The sequence below is a fragment of the Entelurus aequoreus genome, linkage group LG20 (genome assembly GCF_033978785.1).
Source record: "Entelurus aequoreus isolate RoL-2023_Sb linkage group LG20, RoL_Eaeq_v1.1, whole genome shotgun sequence".
In the NCBI taxonomy this organism is placed as follows: Eukaryota; Metazoa; Chordata; class Actinopteri; order Syngnathiformes; family Syngnathidae; genus Entelurus; species Entelurus aequoreus.
In genome coordinates, this window is record NC_084750.1 from 1862849 (window position 1) to 1879517 (window position 16669).

At 41.2% G+C, this 16669-nt stretch overlaps 1 protein-coding gene and 1 long non-coding RNA gene across 2 annotated transcripts in view; one reads left to right on the forward strand and one right to left on the reverse strand.

Moving 5' to 3' along the window:
- LOC133635830 (uncharacterized) overlaps positions 1–16669 on the reverse strand; it is a 159028-nt gene that overhangs the window by 76064 nt on the left and 66295 nt on the right. The window lies entirely within an intron of this gene.
- gprc6a (G protein-coupled receptor, class C, group 6, member A) overlaps positions 13717–16669 on the forward strand; it is a 31526-nt gene continuing 28573 nt past the window's right edge. Inside the window, exon 1 of the mRNA XM_062029156.1 lies at positions 13717–13951. Within this exon, the coding sequence (XP_061885140.1) occupies positions 13764–13951 (188 nt within the window). The 5' untranslated portion in view covers positions 13717–13763. The remainder of the gene's footprint in view (positions 13952–16669) is intronic.

Consider the following 16669-nt stretch of genomic DNA (forward strand, 5'->3'; position numbering starts at 1 on the left):
TTTTTCTTCTTTCCCTCCTTCTTCTCCTCCTTCTCCTCCTTCTTCTCCTCCTCCTCTTTCTCCCCCTCCTTATCCTCCTCTTTCTCCCCCTCCTTATCCTCCTCTTTCTCCCCCTCCTGATCCTCCTCTTCCTTCTTCTTGTTCTCCTTCTCCTCCTCCTCATCCTCCCCTCCTTCTTCTCCTCCTCCATCCTCTTCTCCTCTTCCTTCTTCTTGTCCTTCTCCTCCTCCTCCTCTATTTCCATTTCCTCCTCCTTCCTCTCTTCTTCCTTCTTCTTGTTCTACTCCTTCTTGTCTTCCTTCTCCTCCTCCTCCGTCCTCTTCTCCTCATTTTTCTTCTTCTCCTCCTCCTCCTTATTCTCTCTTCTCTCCTCATCCTTCTTCTTTTCCTCCTCCTACTCCTTGTTCTTCGTCTTCTTCTTCTGCTCCTCACCCTCCTCCTCCTTCTTCTTCTCCTCCTTCTTCTTCTCTTTGTCATCCTCCTCCTCCTCTTCCTTCTTCTCCTCCTCCTTCCTCTTCCCTTCAACTTCCTCTTCCTTCGTCTTCTTCTTTGTTGTTTTAGGGTGGATGCAAGCTGAACAAGTGAACCCCCCTGGATGCGAATGACCTTAACTACTGACTTACAGCAGTGATGTCATACAGGTTCAACACGGCCCGTGAGATGAGTTTGCAAAAAAACAAAATAGATAAATAAATAAATAATGCACCACTTCTACTGTATGTACCTCATGGCCTACAACTAGGGATAGGAATCAAAAAACAGTTCTTGTTCAGAACCGGTTCCCAGTGTATCCATTCCTAGGCATTGCTTGCCATTTTGTCAAACGGTTCTCTTATGGATTCTTGCAGGTGGGGATGACATCATTACGCAATGTGCGTAGTGACGTCTGGTTGCAAAATGGCGGCTCCTGTTTGGAACAAGCACTAACATTTCACAAGAAAAGATGGTAACAAAGCTACTTGTAATACTTATAAGGCTGCTAGTTCATCAAGAACTAGAGATGCTGAAAGATATCAAGACGCAGCATGCAATAATTGTAAATGAAAGTCTTTTTAACCGTTCCTATTTCACCCCAGCAGAGAGTAACGCGAGTACGTCATCTGAATACAACAGGTACTAACTAACACCGCCTATCAAGTTAGCGCTATATTTGTTAAGTTGAAATGAATGGCTTCTCATTTAGATGAGCATGACGAGAAACAGATTCTGACTGGCTGCGAGGCGGGCAGCACTCACTCCAGTTCACGTCTGCCGCTAGACGAATGTCACCGAGCAGCGACTAAGTTTGTGGTCAAAAGCTTGCATCCATTTGCTGCAGTAGAAACTCTTAATTTTCGGTAAGTGAATGTTCAATCGTAGTCAGAGAAAAGTTGAATGTTTTCCTCCAACAACATTTTCACTCAGTCATTATAACACATACAATTAGAATATGGTGTAAAAGTCCATTCATGTCAGCAATTGATTTCAAATGTCAAACTAGTACGTGATATAAAGTACATGCAAAGTGACATATAGCAAGCCTTTATGTGTTATTATTTTCATCGTCATAGCTTACAGTTTTTGAAACCTTACATTTTCTGAGATTTTCAATTCAAAGTTTTCATAAACTGTAAGCCATATTCATCTAAATTCCAACCAAAGAAGCAGGGCTGCAGTTTCAGGAGCCCAAGTTCTCAGGGGCTGTACATCAAAATGTGGATGTTTCTTTAGAAAGTGCCTCTGTAGATTGTATTCCTTTGAGACTGTGTTTACATATTTACAAAGTAAACACATCGGCTTTCACACTGCACTGTAAATAAATTCATTATTCTGCCCTCGCTACTGGTTTTCAGCGTGTGCAGGTAGACAGATAGTTAACAGCAGGAAAAAACAATAGCTAAGTTTTGTTGATGATTGATGTTCCTTCTTTGAATTTTTCTTCCTCCGTTTTATTTCTTTATACGTCTTCCTTTATTTATAAACATTACAAAAGTATAATTGTGTATGTTTTATAAATAAAATAGGTTTAGTGTTAATACACACAGCAAACATTGCACACATACTTTAACACAATTAGACCTAAGGTGTAGCTTTATCGCCTTCTGATGGCCAAATTGAGTGCCACATGTATTTAAGCAGTTTTGAATGCTTGAGTTAAAAACACGACCACGAATACAAAAGACATCACAAAGTCATCAATTTCAATACATTCATACTTTGTTGTCCAGTCGCTGTCAAAAGTCAGATTTTTGCAATTTCTTTAGATTTTTTTCTGAGTCGATAGTGCCATCTTCTTCTACTCACCCACTGCTGCTTCATTCTGACACTTATGCCTAGCTGTTGCCCCCTGCAGAATGGTGGGAGTACTGGATGCATGAGCAACCCTATTTGGGTGATGTTCGGCGGGCCAAATTAAAAGCTTTGGCGGGCCGGATGTGGCCCGTGGGCCGCCGGTTGAATAGGTATTCACCACTCCTACTGTATTTACCTCAAGGGCGGCACCACTAGACACACCAAAAGAATTGGAATCGAACATATTTTCAACATTAACACACACACATTCACTATTTGTAAACATTGTTAATTATTCTTTGTAATTAAGATTATTTGTGCCAATTTGACAAATTCAAGACCTGTACTGAGTGAGTCCTTTCAGTCCAATCGTTGCTTCCAGCTGTGCCTCAGTGGTAATACACAAAAAGGAACTTAATAATCGGCCTCCCTCTTTCAAATAGCAGGCCTGAAGAATGCTTAGTAAATATTTGAATCAGTTATCATCACTTCCTACTGTCGAGCAAAACAATGACAGGTGAAGGTCAAACTGCCACAACAACACAAGGTGGCAGGAAATATTTTAATAATGACTAAAACAAAATATGTTGTGGACCAAAAATCAGTTCATATTGTCTACTGCTCGCAAGTGTTACCATATCTGAGTTATTGTTCAGAAATATGGTAAATAACTACAAAAGTACTTTTAATCACTATAACCAAGAACGTACAACATTTCTTCTTCTGCGAGAAATAAAACATTAAGGAAAATGTCAACTTTGAACTTAAAGAGTTAATATTATAGATATTGTTCTACATTAAAAAAAACTTCCTTGTGGTCTACATAACATGTAATGGTGGTACATAGGTCAAAATGTTGCATATATGATGTTTTACAGACCATCTTTGACACACATTTATCATTCAAAGCGCATGTTAAAAAAAAAATCACATATCGTTAAATACAATCTGTCAAATTTCAATCATATAGGACCATTCCTCAATTCCAAGATGGCTAAAGTCTATATGCACGCCATGATATTTTCCACATATAAATTATTGTTTCACAATTTGGACACACACAACAGAAACTGCACTAAAACCCATTGTGACGGACTCAAGCCGCCTCGTGGGCTCCATGGACCATCAAATAGCGACATCTCTGAGCAGTTTGACGTTTGTTTTATTTTTTCAAACAAAACCTCAGTCCCGGTCGCTTTTCAGCTCCTCTCCTCCGGTCGCTTTTCAGCTCCTCTCCTCCGCTCGCTCGCTCGTCGTCTCGGGCTCTCCTCCTCTCTCGCTCGCTCCGCGTCAGCTTTTCGTTGGCTCCTTCCAGCCTTCTTCTCATCTCCCTCTGCTGCTCCCCTTTTCTTCAGCGAGAGGAGATTGGATGATCGTGCCCAGGTGCGCGGATCGCACACCTGGGCACGATTGCGGCGTCGCTCCCGGCGCGCCCCGCCTCGCCACTCGCTCGCCGTCCACGCCTCCTTGCCGCCATCTTGGGCCGGGCCCCGGCGTTCCCTGCCTTGCTGCTCGCTCGCCGGCCCCGCCTCTCCACAGTCCTCCATCGCCAAACGCAAGCCGGGATTCCGACCGGCTGCGCGTACTCCCCCCCCCTTTTTTCCGAGGGAGCGGGAAGTGAGGACGGCCAGGTCCCCCTGTGGCCCCGATCTTCTCCTTTTCTGTGTCTTCTTCCTTTTCCGCCTGTTCTTTTTCCCCTCTTCAATCAATCAATCAATCAATGTTTATTTATATAGCCCTAAATCACAAGTGTCTCAAAGGGCTGTACAAGCCACAACGACATCCTCGGTACAGAGCCCACATACGGGCAAGGAAAAACTCACCCCAGTGGGACGTCGGTGAATGACTATGAGAAACCTTGGAGAGGACCGCATATGTGGGTAACCCCCCCCCTCTAGGGGAGACCGAAAGCAACGGATGTCGAGTGGGTCTGACATAACATTGTGAAAGTCCAGTCCACAGTGGATCCAACACATCAGCGGGAGTCCAGTCCACAGCGGGGCCAACAGGAAACCATCCAGAGCGGAGACGGGTCAGCAGCGCAGAGATGTCCCCAACCGATGCACAGGCTAGTGGTCCACCCGGGGTCCCGGCTCTGGACAGCCAGCACTTCATCCATGGCCACCGGACCTATGCAACTCCCCCTCGCAAGGGACAGGGGAGAAGAGGAGAGAAGAAAAGAAACGGCAGATCAACTGGTCTAAAAAGGGGGGGTCTATTTAAAGGCTAGATTATACAAATGAGTTTTAAGATGGGACTTAAATGCTTCTACTGAGGTAGCATCTCTAACTGTTACCGGGAGGGCATTCCAGAGTACTGGAGCCCGAATAGAAAACGCTCTATAGCCCGCAGACTTTTTTTTGGCTCTGGGAATCACTAATAAGCCGGAGTTCTTTGAACGCAGATTTCTTGTCGGGACATATGGTACAATACAATCGGCGAGATAGGCTGGAGCTAAACCGTGTAGTATTTTATACGTAAGTAGTAAAACCTTAAAGTCGCATCTTAAGTGCACAGGAAGCCAGTGCAAGTGAGCCAGTATAGGCGTAATATGATCAAACTTTCTTGTTTTTGTCAAAAGCCTTGCAGCCGCATTTTGTACCAACTGTAATCTTTTAATGCTAGACATAGGGAGACCCGAAAATAATATGTTACAGTAATCGAGACGAGACGTAACGAACGCATGAATAATGATCTCAGCGTCGCTAGTGGACAAGATGGAACGAATTTTAGCGATATTACGGAGATGAAAGAAGGCCGTTTTAGTAACACTCTTAATGTGTGACTCAAACGAGAGAGTTGGGTCGAAGATAATACCCAGATTCTTTACCGAGTCTCCTTGTTTAATTGTTTGGTTGTCAAATGTTAAGGTGGTATTATTAAATAGATGTTGGTGTCTAGCAGGACCGATAATCAGCATTTCCGTTTTCTTAGCGTTGAGTTGCAAAAAGTTAGCGGACATCCATTGTTTAATTTTCATTAAGACACGCCTCCAGCTGACTACAGTATATTATTTGTGCGTGTTGGTCAGCTTTAGGGGCATGTAGAGTTGGGTGTCATCAGCATAATAGTGAAAGCTAACACCGTACTTGCGTATGATGTCACCCAGCGGCAGCATGTAAATACTAAAGAGTGCAGGGCCAAGAACCGAACCCTGGGGAACTCCGCACGTTACCTTGACATAGTCTGAGGTCACATTGTTATGGGAGACGCACTGCATCCTGTCAGTAAGATAAGAGTTAAACCAAGACAAGGCTAAGTCTGACATACCAATACGTGTTTTGATACGCTCTAATAAAATATTATGATCGACGGTATCGAAAGCGGCGCTAAGATCAAGAAGCAGCAACATAGATGACGCATCAGAATCCATCGTTAGCAATAGATCATTAGTCATTTTTGCGAGGGCTGTCTCCGTAGAGTGATTTGCCCTGAAACCGGATTGAAAAGGTTCACAGAGATTGTTAGTCACTAAGTGTTCATTTAGCTGCTGTGCAACAATTTTTTCGAGAATTTTGGAAATAAACGGAAGGTGGGAGACCGGTCGGTAGTTTACCATGAGGTCGGGATCGAGGTTAGGTCTTTTGAGCAGAGGATGAATAACCGCTTTTTTGAATGCTAGGGGAACAGTGCCGGAGGAAAGTGATAAGTTTATAATATTTAACACTGATGGACCTAATAATACAAACAGTTCCTTGATAAGTTTCCCAGGAAGTGGGTCAAGTAAACATGTTGTTTGTTTTATCCCACTTACACGCTGTAATAATTCCTTTAATGTTATTTCATCAAAAATAGAGAGACTATTTTGGAGGGCAGTGTCCGTCGTATATACAGTCGTATTTGTGTTAATAGAACCCAGTTGTAGCTGGGATGCGTTGTCTTTAATCTCCTTTCTAATGAGTTCAATTTTCTTATTAAAGAAATTCATAAAGTCATCTGCCGAGTGGGTGGAGCTACTGGGAGGAGTCCCTTGTTGGGTTAGCGATGCTACTGTACTGAACAGAAATTTAGGATCGTTTTTGTTGAGGCGGATGAGATTTGAGTAGTATTTAGCTTTAGCTAAGGTAAGCATGCGTTTATAAGTTATTAAACTATCACTCCATGCTTGATGGAAAACCTCAAGTTTAGTCGCGCGCCATTTGCGTTCCAGTTTTCTACATGATAATTTATGAGCTCTAATTTCTTCTGTAAACCATGGGGTGCGCCTTTTAGGGGCCCTTTTTTGCTTTAGCGGTGCTATACTATCAATAATTTCGCGCAAGGCATCGTCAAAGTTGTTAGTGAGGTTATCAATAGAGCCGACATAATTTGGGAATGGTGCCATTACCGAAGGCAGTAGGTCAGCAAGAGTCATCGTTGTGGCAGCATTAATGTTGCGGCCGCTATAGCAGTTATTATTATTATTAGCTTGTTGACAAAGAGTCAAAACTTCAAATTTTATAAGGTAATGATCGGACATTACTTTAGTATATGGAAGTATCATAACTTTGGAGGTGGTGACACCCCTGACAAGCACTAGATCTATTGTATTACCGTTGCGATGCGTGGGTTCATGTATTATTTGTGTAAGACCACAGCTATCAATTATGGTTTGGAGCGCCACGCACTGAGGGTCCGATGGGGTATTCATATGGATATTAAAGTCCCCCATTATGATTATATTGTCGGCGTGCGTCACTAGATCAGCAACGAACTCTGAGAATTCACTGATAAAGTCCGAATAGGGCCCAGGGGGGCGGTAGATAACAGCCAGGTCGAGAGGTAGCGGTGTGACAGACCTCATAGTAAGCACCTCAAACGATTTATATTTATTATTTAGGTTAGGGGTAAGGTTGAAATTTTCATTGTATATTAGTGCGACACCCCCTCCCCTTTTAAGAGGACGGGCAACATGCGCATTCGTATAGTTAGGACAGGGGTCGGCAACCCGCGGCTCCGGAGCCGCATGCGGCTCTTTCACCACTCTGATGCGGCTCAGCTGCATACTTGCCGACCCCCCGAATTTCCCAGGAGACTTGTGGATCTCAGTGCCTGTCTAAGAAATCTCCAAGAGCAAATATAATCCTATTTTCACTCTAATCACTAAATAAAGGGCGTGCCCTAAATGCACTGCAGTAATTGTCCTCTACAGCATGTACTAACAGCGTGCCAACCCGGGCACATGTTGTATGTGGCTTTTACTTGCACACGTAGGAGACAGCAAAGCATACTTACTCATCAGCCACACAGCTTACACTGACGGTAGTGTAACACAACACAACCAATACCCAGAATCCCATGCAGCCCTAACTCTTCCGGTCTAGATTATACACCCCCGCTACCACCAAACCCCCCACACACATCAACCCTCCCCCCCCTCCGTGCGTCGGTTGAGCGGAAGAGTTAGGGCTGCATGGGATTCTGGGTATTTATTGTGTTGTGTTTATGTTGTGTTACAGTGCAGATGTTCTCCAGAAATGTGTTTGTCATTCTTTTTTGGTGTGGGTTCAAAGTGTGGCGCATATTTGTAACGTAACAGTGTTAAAGTTGTTTTTGTACGGCTACCGTCAGTGTAAGCTGTGTGGCTGTTGAAGTAGTACCCTTGCTGTCACTTGCGTGAGCAAGCTGAAGCTGCATTCTACATGTGGTCGAGCAGGCACACTGTTTTGGCAGCCTGTAGAGGGCTCCAAAAGCAGTGCCATCACGCCCTGATATTCGGGAGTCGACCGGAAATAATGAGAGGATTGGCAAGTATGATGCTATCAAACGCCATTCATTCAAAACTCGCGGACCGCGCGAACATCAAATTTCCATATTAAGGTGCGTGCCGGTGCGTGTGTCTGAGACCCCTGGTTAACATAGCACAAAGCAATTTAAGCTTTGTAGGCGTTGTTTTTCATTTTAAATTTAAATTTATTTTTTGTGGCTCCCATTATTTTCTTTAATTTGTGAAACTTGCCAAAATGGCTCTTTGAGTGGTAAAGGTTGCCGACCCCTGAGTTAGGAGGAGATGCCTCATTGAGCGCAAAAAATTCGTCCGGTTTGAGCCAGGTTTCGCTAAGACCAATGACGTTAAGATTGTTGTCTCTAATGACCTCATTAACCAATAACGCCTTGGGAGACAATGATCTTATGTTTAAAAAGCCCATATTATAGGTATTGGGCTGTTTTGACGAGTTTTTGTTAAGATTATCCGTAGTGGCAATATTAACAATGTTGCGTTTATTATGCGTAGTGCACTTTAAATAGTTTCGACCATATCTAGGAATTGATATGACGGGAATTTTCCGATTGTTTGCTTGGTGCTGCAATAGACTGGACATATCATAATTTGCCACCTCAGTAGAATGCATGTCCACCTCTGACACAGACACAACAGAAAAAACATTATGTGAATTGTGTATTATTCTAAGAGAATTGCTATGCGTACATGGATTATCCAGCCTGGCGCTGGCTAGTTCTAGCTTAACTGACTCCTCACCCGGACTAACAGACATTGTAATTGCCTGTGACCGGGCTTGCTCTAGTGTAGTCAGTCAAGTGAGACTTAAATAGTAGTCTATGTTTCTAGACAGGATGATGGCGCCTTCCTGGTTAGGGTGAAGGCCGTCTCTCATCAGCAAGCCTGGTTTGCCCCAGGAAGAGGGCCAGTTATCAATAAACGTTAGTCCCTGCTGCCTACAGTAGCTAGCCAGCCACTTGTTAAGCGAGACTAATCTGCTATACCTCTCATCATTGCCTCTCGCAGGCAGGGGGCCAGAGACAATTACTCGATGCCTGGACATCTTTCTGGCGAGATCACAAGTCCTGGCTATGTTTCTCTTTGTAATCTCTGACTGTCTCATTCTAGTGTCATTGGAGCCAACGTGTACAATTATATTCGCATAATTAGTGGTGCGATTAGCCTGTCGTACGTGTTTACTAGGCCTGTTGCGAGTTAGCTCCCTAAGATTAGCTTCAATGTCAGGTGCTCTGGCCCCGGGGATACACTTTATTGTGGCTGGTTTGCTAAGCTTTATGTTTCGGGTGATGGAGTCCCCTATGACTAAGGTGTGGTGCCCAGTAGACTGGGGTGTAGGACTAGCTAAAGAGCTAAATCTATTATGCGTCTCAACCGGTACACCGTAGCTTGTAGGCCGCTTAGGACTGCTACAAGCTGGGCTAGTTAGCTCGCTACAGCTAACGCTAGCAGATGTGTCCGCAACATCTAAAGTTACGACATTACTCTGCTCTAACTGGCGGACACGGCCCTCTAGCAGAGCCAACCTCTCCGTGAGTATGGTGCAAGACGCGCAGGAAGCCATTACTCACAGTGTTTTCTGTCACCGAGTGAAGTTCCTGCTGTCCTCAGGGAAGTGGTCGCGGTCTGCGGGAGTAGGCGCTGCCTTTCTCCGCGCTAGCTTAGCAGCTAGCTAGCTGAGGAAAGGGTGGTGGGACAGAGATCGGGTGATTTGCAAGTTAAATAGTACCACTAAATATGTTTGAGAAGTGATAGAGAAAGCTGTAGAACAGTTAAAAGCACACAGATAGAGCGATACTTAGCTTTTTTGCAACAGCGAACAGACGGCGAGCAGTCACGCTCTTCATCTTCATCGTCTTTTCCTTGGTGTTTTTCTTTGTCTTCTTGGTCTTTTTCTTTGTCTTTTTGGTCTTTTTCTTTGTTTTTTTGGTATTTTTCTTTGTTTTCTTGGTCTTTTTCTTTGTCTTCTTGGTCTTTTTCTTTGTCTTTTTGGTCTTTTTCTTTGTCTTCTTGGTCTTTTTCTTACATTAATTACTGATATTAGAATTGTATATATGTATATAGTCACTGTTGTTTTCCAGATTACTTTCCTGTTGAATGGCCATTCAACTTATTGTGTGTATATATCTGCTGTCCCTCACAAATTGTTTAATACACGATCTCAACCAAGCTGCAATTTGAGCTTTGCCTCCTCTCTCCAAGTCGAAACCCTAGTCTTTTGGTTCTTAGCCCATAAAACCCCATATTTATTGCATTGATTTGTTGCACGTATAGGTTACACGTGTGTGTCAATTAAAACCACGCCCACCAACTGGCGTGCAGTGCACAACGTGCTCAACACGTCAGACTGTTGTTACTCATCAGGCAATGGACCGTGATGGCAGAGGCAGTTTCAACACAGGGGCTCGGTGGTCGCAAACGTAGAGACGACATATGGGTGTATTTTAAATATAACCCAGCAGATAATAAAACTGAGTGTATTGTGAAGGAAGACGGTGACAAATGTGGCCACAAAATATGCGGAAAAAATACGACCAACCTTAAGCGGCACCTTAAGGCTCGCCACAAGGATATTTTTTCGAAGGTAAGTTACAAATGCTGTTAACATAATCGATAAATGTCATAGTAAGCTAATACATTAGCACGTTTTCCACATACTCCTGGCGCAAATGGGCTGCTAACTTCAGGCTAAAGTTAGCTTTTGTTACGCTAACGTCAATTCATTATGTGTGTGTTACTTTAGCAGCATGTTTAGCCATGTTTACATTCAGTGACGGTGTGGTTATCTCTTTGTGAGTACGCTCTGTCAGCACGTAACTTGATATCTTAAACGGGTCAAGTTACTGTTATACGTAGAGTCTGCTAGCTTTAGCCTAAAAGCCACAAGTGACCTTGTGCAGCCCCATTAAGGAATCAGGAATTAATTGATTATTTTATTACATGGTTTGCACAAATTAAAGAGAGTGGGGTTGTATGATATCTGTTGTAATTGCACTGGCAGACATGGCCAAGTTGAGCATATGTGTTCCTCATCCATCTGTCAGGGTTGTCCCTGACAGTTTGATCAAGTTTTAGTTTTCCTCTGCGTTTGTCTTAGTTTCATGTCTTTATTTCCTGTCAGCACTCTTATTTTGATTCAGTTTCCTGTTTGTTCCCTGAGTGCTTTGTCCCCTCAGCTGTGGTTGATTGGCACCTGGCCACACCTGGTGTCAGTCAGCCAGCTGCCTATTTATACCTCTCCTGCCCTCCAGTCACTGCTGGATCATTGTCATTATAGTGTCTACCTGAATGTCATTAGAATAATTGTCACTTGTCACTTACCGGCTACCAATTTGTCGTTGTAGCTCCGTCTACTTTTGTCCACTCCGCTTTAGTCACAGTTCCTTCGTGTCACAGTAAGTGTTTTTTGTTTCTTGTCCATAGTGTAGCCTTTGTGCTATTTTAGTTTATAGCCTAGTTTGTTCTCCGCCTTGTGCGCGTGTAGCGATGTAGTACTCCTTTGCGTTGTGTTTTTCCCCAAAAGGTGACACCCAGTCTTTCTTCTGGCTCAAACAGGGTTTATTCTGGTAAAAACAGTCATAAAGAGTCTTCAATCAGCCTTCTCTATACATTCTAAACCGTCACATGGAAGATAGCAGACTGACTAACATATTAATCACATGATAAAAAAAACACACAATGCCTGGTAAAATCAGTCATAAAGAGTCTTCAATCAGCCTTCTCTATACATTCTAAACCTGCACAGAAATAAAACAAAACTTAACATAAATGTGTCTCCTTTAAGCCTTCAGCAACACAGCTAGCCTGCTAATAAGTTTGCTGAAAGCTAATTCACGGGGCGCCAGAGAGCACAACTTACCGTCACATGGAAGATAGCAGACTGACTACACATACGGGCCTCAGCCTGGAAGTCTGCTGGGACATGTGACGTTCAGTGACCATAAAAAAAATAGGAAATTACAGTACTAAACTTAGAATAATAACATTTGCAAAATAAAGAGTCACATTACATAATGTGTAAATATAATAAATGAGATAAGATGACATTAAAATAAAATGACATTAAAATAAGAAGAGTAGTAAGACAGTAAGCAATTGAGATCATAAATTACCTCTGTTACACGCGCCTTTTGTTTGTTCCCTTTTGTTTGTGTTTTGCCATAGTATTTGAATTAAATCATGTTTTCTCACACAACGCCTGCCATCATCTCTGCACCTTGGGGTTCGTATCCAGCAAACTCTGACACCATCACTCATATTTTGGGCATGTTTATGTTCATTGTACTTTAACAAATTCTGAGAAATAAAGCCACAATTGCTGAAGTAGAATGTTTTTGTTTTTTGGCTTTTTTGGAGTAATGAACTTTGATTCCACTGTTACCACTTTATCTGTGTGTAATACACAATCCTTGGATCATACATTTGCTGCTGGGTGGAAACCTTATATGTCTAAAACCATTCCTTTATTATTTGTGAAAATAGCAGATCTGCAAGCTTACAATGGGTTGAACTTATAAATCTGCTGCTATTTTCACAACTTATGTGACACTGCCCAACAGCAATCTCCAATACTTATTGACCTAAATTAATTTGTTAAAAGACTATACTTATATTATACTTTGTATTCTTTTTTTTTGGACTAAAACCTTTTTGACTTTTCATCGACTAAAACTAGACTAAAACCCTTTTGAGTTTTCGTTGACTAAAACTATCACATATAAAAGTGACTAAAATGTGACTAAAACTAATAAGCATTTTAGTCCAAAAGACTAAGACTAAATGTAAGATGGTTGTCAAAAACAACACTGCATAACAGGACCCTCTAAACATTTGTACCCACGTACATCACTTAAAACTTTTAGCATATCAGAATGTGGAATGGATTAATGAATTAAGTAGTAAAATGATCCACTTTAAAAACGTGCTCAACCTCAGTGTTCAAGTACAATAAAAATCCTGATAAGCATCTTGAACTTGATCAAAAGTCTGATAATTGTATTCATCTCTTAATGTGAATAAAAATCTATCCACGTGAACCTTATTGATTATTTAATTGGAATTATTGAGCAGAGGAAGTGAACAAACAAATGTGTTAGAAATGGAATAAGCTCTGCTTCTCCCTGCTCCTTTTCAGACATGTCGTAAAAAGAAACTGGTGTACCTTATTGTAACTGTAACCGTATGTTCCAAACGTATTAAAACCATAACCACCTTCTGGGTGGAAATGCTGGCATTCGCAACCTTCTTTGACCCCAAGTGCTGGGTAAAACCAATGTCGGGAGACTGAGTCAGCATGGCGTTGGACTCTTTGTTCATGCACTTCTTACGTGGACTGAGACACAGAAAAAATAACCACACAAAGTTGACAAACAAGATGGCGAACGTTTGGAAAGTTTGTGTTGACAAAGTGAGGAACAAAACAATGAAGCACTGCGGTTTTTGTTTGGACTCCTTGGCAGAGGTTTTGTCTGAAGTGAGCTGATGAGCATCGAACTGGAGTTTGTTGTGTTTTTGATGAGCAACGAGCGTGACAAATGTGACTTTGGAGGAGGTACCGCCTCTGTAGTGACTCGCCGCACCTGAAGAAAGCATGTTTATGCTCAACAAGAAATATGTTGATAAAACATGAGTCACGCTGCCAGGGGGCGGGGCCTGCTCGCAAAAGGAGACCGGAGGACGCCTTCTTCTCCTGGCTTCAGCAAAGATGCTCAGACAGTCTGCCTGAAGTAAAGAAGCACAGACTCACAGAAAGTTTCTTCAACCAGAAGACACCATGACCTCGAATTTATTCATCATCTTAGTCTCTATTCTTCTAAGCAAAGGGAACGCCTGGCAAAACGACATCAAAGCACCGGGAGCCACTGCCATGGGAGATGTAGTCATCGGAGGAATATTCCCCATCCATCGCAAAGTGAATAGAAGTGAAGATTCCTTTGCTCCTCAGGAATATTCATGTCGCAAGTAAGATTCATACTCTTCCTGTTTTGTAGACAGAACAATTTTTTTTAACGTTTGTTTATCTCTTTTTTTTTCATTTTATTTTTATTGACATCCAGCATCAGACATTCCTATCCATTACATCATATTCACATACATCTTACATCTGTTGTCTGCCCTAAATGTCCAAATCAAACATATACTCGTCTTTGTGACACTTTTCACCTTCATATTAACAAAATGTCGCAACTGCAAATATCGATAGAAGTCTTGGTTTTCTAATATATATGTCCTTTTAATAGTTTCAAAACTATACATTTTTTCATCTTTCATTACACTACATAAAGCTGTTATACCCTTAGATATCCAGTCCTTAAATCTTGAGTCTAATTTATTAGGTGTAAACTCTGTATCATAGGCACACCATTTAAGAACTGCAATATCACTCTCGAGTTTGTATTCCTTTATAATCATTTTCCACACTTTAAGGGTCCATTTCACCCATGGGTTATCAGTGTTATTTATGTGGGTCTGTAAATTGCTATCCGCCAGGATTGCTTGTATGGGGATGGAGGGCATTTCTTCTTCAATAATTTTCCATTGAGCAATGTATGACGGGTTGCATCAGCATATCACTGCTCTCATCTGGGCTGCAAAATAATAATCTCGGAAGCAAGGTAAACCCCATCCTCCCTTTTGTTTGACCAATTGTAAAGTTTTGAGACGAACTCTTGGCCTTTTACTTTGCCATATATACCTTGATAGCATTTTGTCCCATTCATTGAATTGGTTTTGGTTAATCTCTATTGGCAGGGTTTGAAATAGGTACAGCAATCTTGGCAGTACATTCATTTTGATGGAATCAATTCTAGAGCTAAGGCTAAAAAAAGGAATTAAGTTCCATCTTGCTATGTCATCTTTTATTTTTTTATGTATGGGTAGATAATTGTATTCTGATAATTTTGTTAGATCTTTTGGCAAATTAATGCCCAGGTATTTAAAAGACTCTGTTTGCCATATCAAAGGGTAACTACTTCTGATTTCCCCTGGTGGGTTATAATTATATGAGAGTAGATGGGTTTTACCTATATTGATTTTATATCCTGATAGTTGACCATACAGTTCAAATGATTGCATTAATTTAGGGAGCGAGTATGTTAGGTGTCCGATGTAGACCAAAATGTCATCCGCATAGCAGGCCAATTTATACTCTCTTCCTTTAATCATGATTCCCTTAATATCTTCATTTTGTCTAATAGACTGAGCTAATGGCTCCAGATATAATGCAAAGAGTAATGGTGACCATGCACATCCCAGTCTAGAGCCCCTTTTTAGGGTAAAACTGTTTGATAAATATCCATTGACTTTAATCCTAGCAGTAGGATTGTTATATAGTGCCTGTATAGTTTTAATGATTGTATCCTGAAAGCCGAATTTATGTAGAACTCTGTAAAGAAAATTCCAATTAACCGAATCAAAGGCCTTTTCAGCATCCACACTTATAACAATTGCTTCAATGTTTTTTCTTTGTATATGATCCATAATATGTAGTGTCTTTCTTATATTGTCTTGTGTTTGTCGTTGATGTATAAAACCTGTTTGATCATTATGTATCAATATAAGGTAAGACATTTTCTAATCGTTTGGCCATAATGGAAGTAAATAATTTATAATCTACATTGAGGACCGATATTGGCCTGTAAGATCCACATTCAATTATATCCTTGCCTTCTTTTGGTATAGCTGAGATAATTGCCTCTCTCCAACTAAGTGGCGTTTGTGCCTTTTTTAAGACCCAATTCAATGTGGGGAGTAAAACAGGTATTAATTCTTTTTTAAATTTCTTATACCACTCTGCCGTGTAACCGTCTGATCCTGGCAATTTACTTAGTTTAAGCCTATTAATTGCAACTTTTAATTCATTTTCAGTTATTTCTGCAGATATTGTTTGGTTTTGTTTTTCATCTAAAATAGGTAAATCCAGGGAGTTCAGGAAGCTGTCAATTTGGGTTATGCTCCTACTACAGACCTCAGAGTATAATGTTTTATAAAAATGTTCGAAGGCTTCCTGAATTTCGTTTGGTTTAGTTTTTATCTCTTTTGTTCTTGGATCCCTGATTTTATGAATTGTGTTTTCCGCTATCTTTTTTTTTAGTTTCCAGGCCAATATTTTCATAGACTTAGAGCCACTTTCATAGTGTCTCTGTTTCAAGAACATTAGATTTTTTTTTATTTCTTGTGTGGCCAAACTGTTAATTTCATTCCTAGTATTTCTTATTTCCATTAATGTATCCTGTGCCAAATCTAGTTTGTGTTTTCTTTCTAATTCTTTTAGTTTTTTTATTAAGTCATTTGATTTTGTATTCTCATTTTTTTTCTTAAAGGAAGATATTGCTATAATTTTCCCTCTTAAAACAGCCTTCAGGGTATCCCATAACATGGGAGGCGAAACCTCTCCTGTGTCATTGAACTCCAAGAAGAGATTAATTTCAGATTTAATTTGTGTTTTAAATGATAGGTCATTCAGCAGACTTGAGTTTAGTTTCCATGTATTCTTTTTTGCCCTCAGATTAAAGTCAATAGATAGGTATATAGGTGCATGGTCACTTAAAGGCCTACTGAAATGAATTTTTTTTATTTAAACGGGGATAGCAGATCTATTCTATGTGTCATACTTGATCATTTCGCGATATTGCCATATTTTTGCTGAAAGGATTTAGTATAGAACAACGACGATAAAGA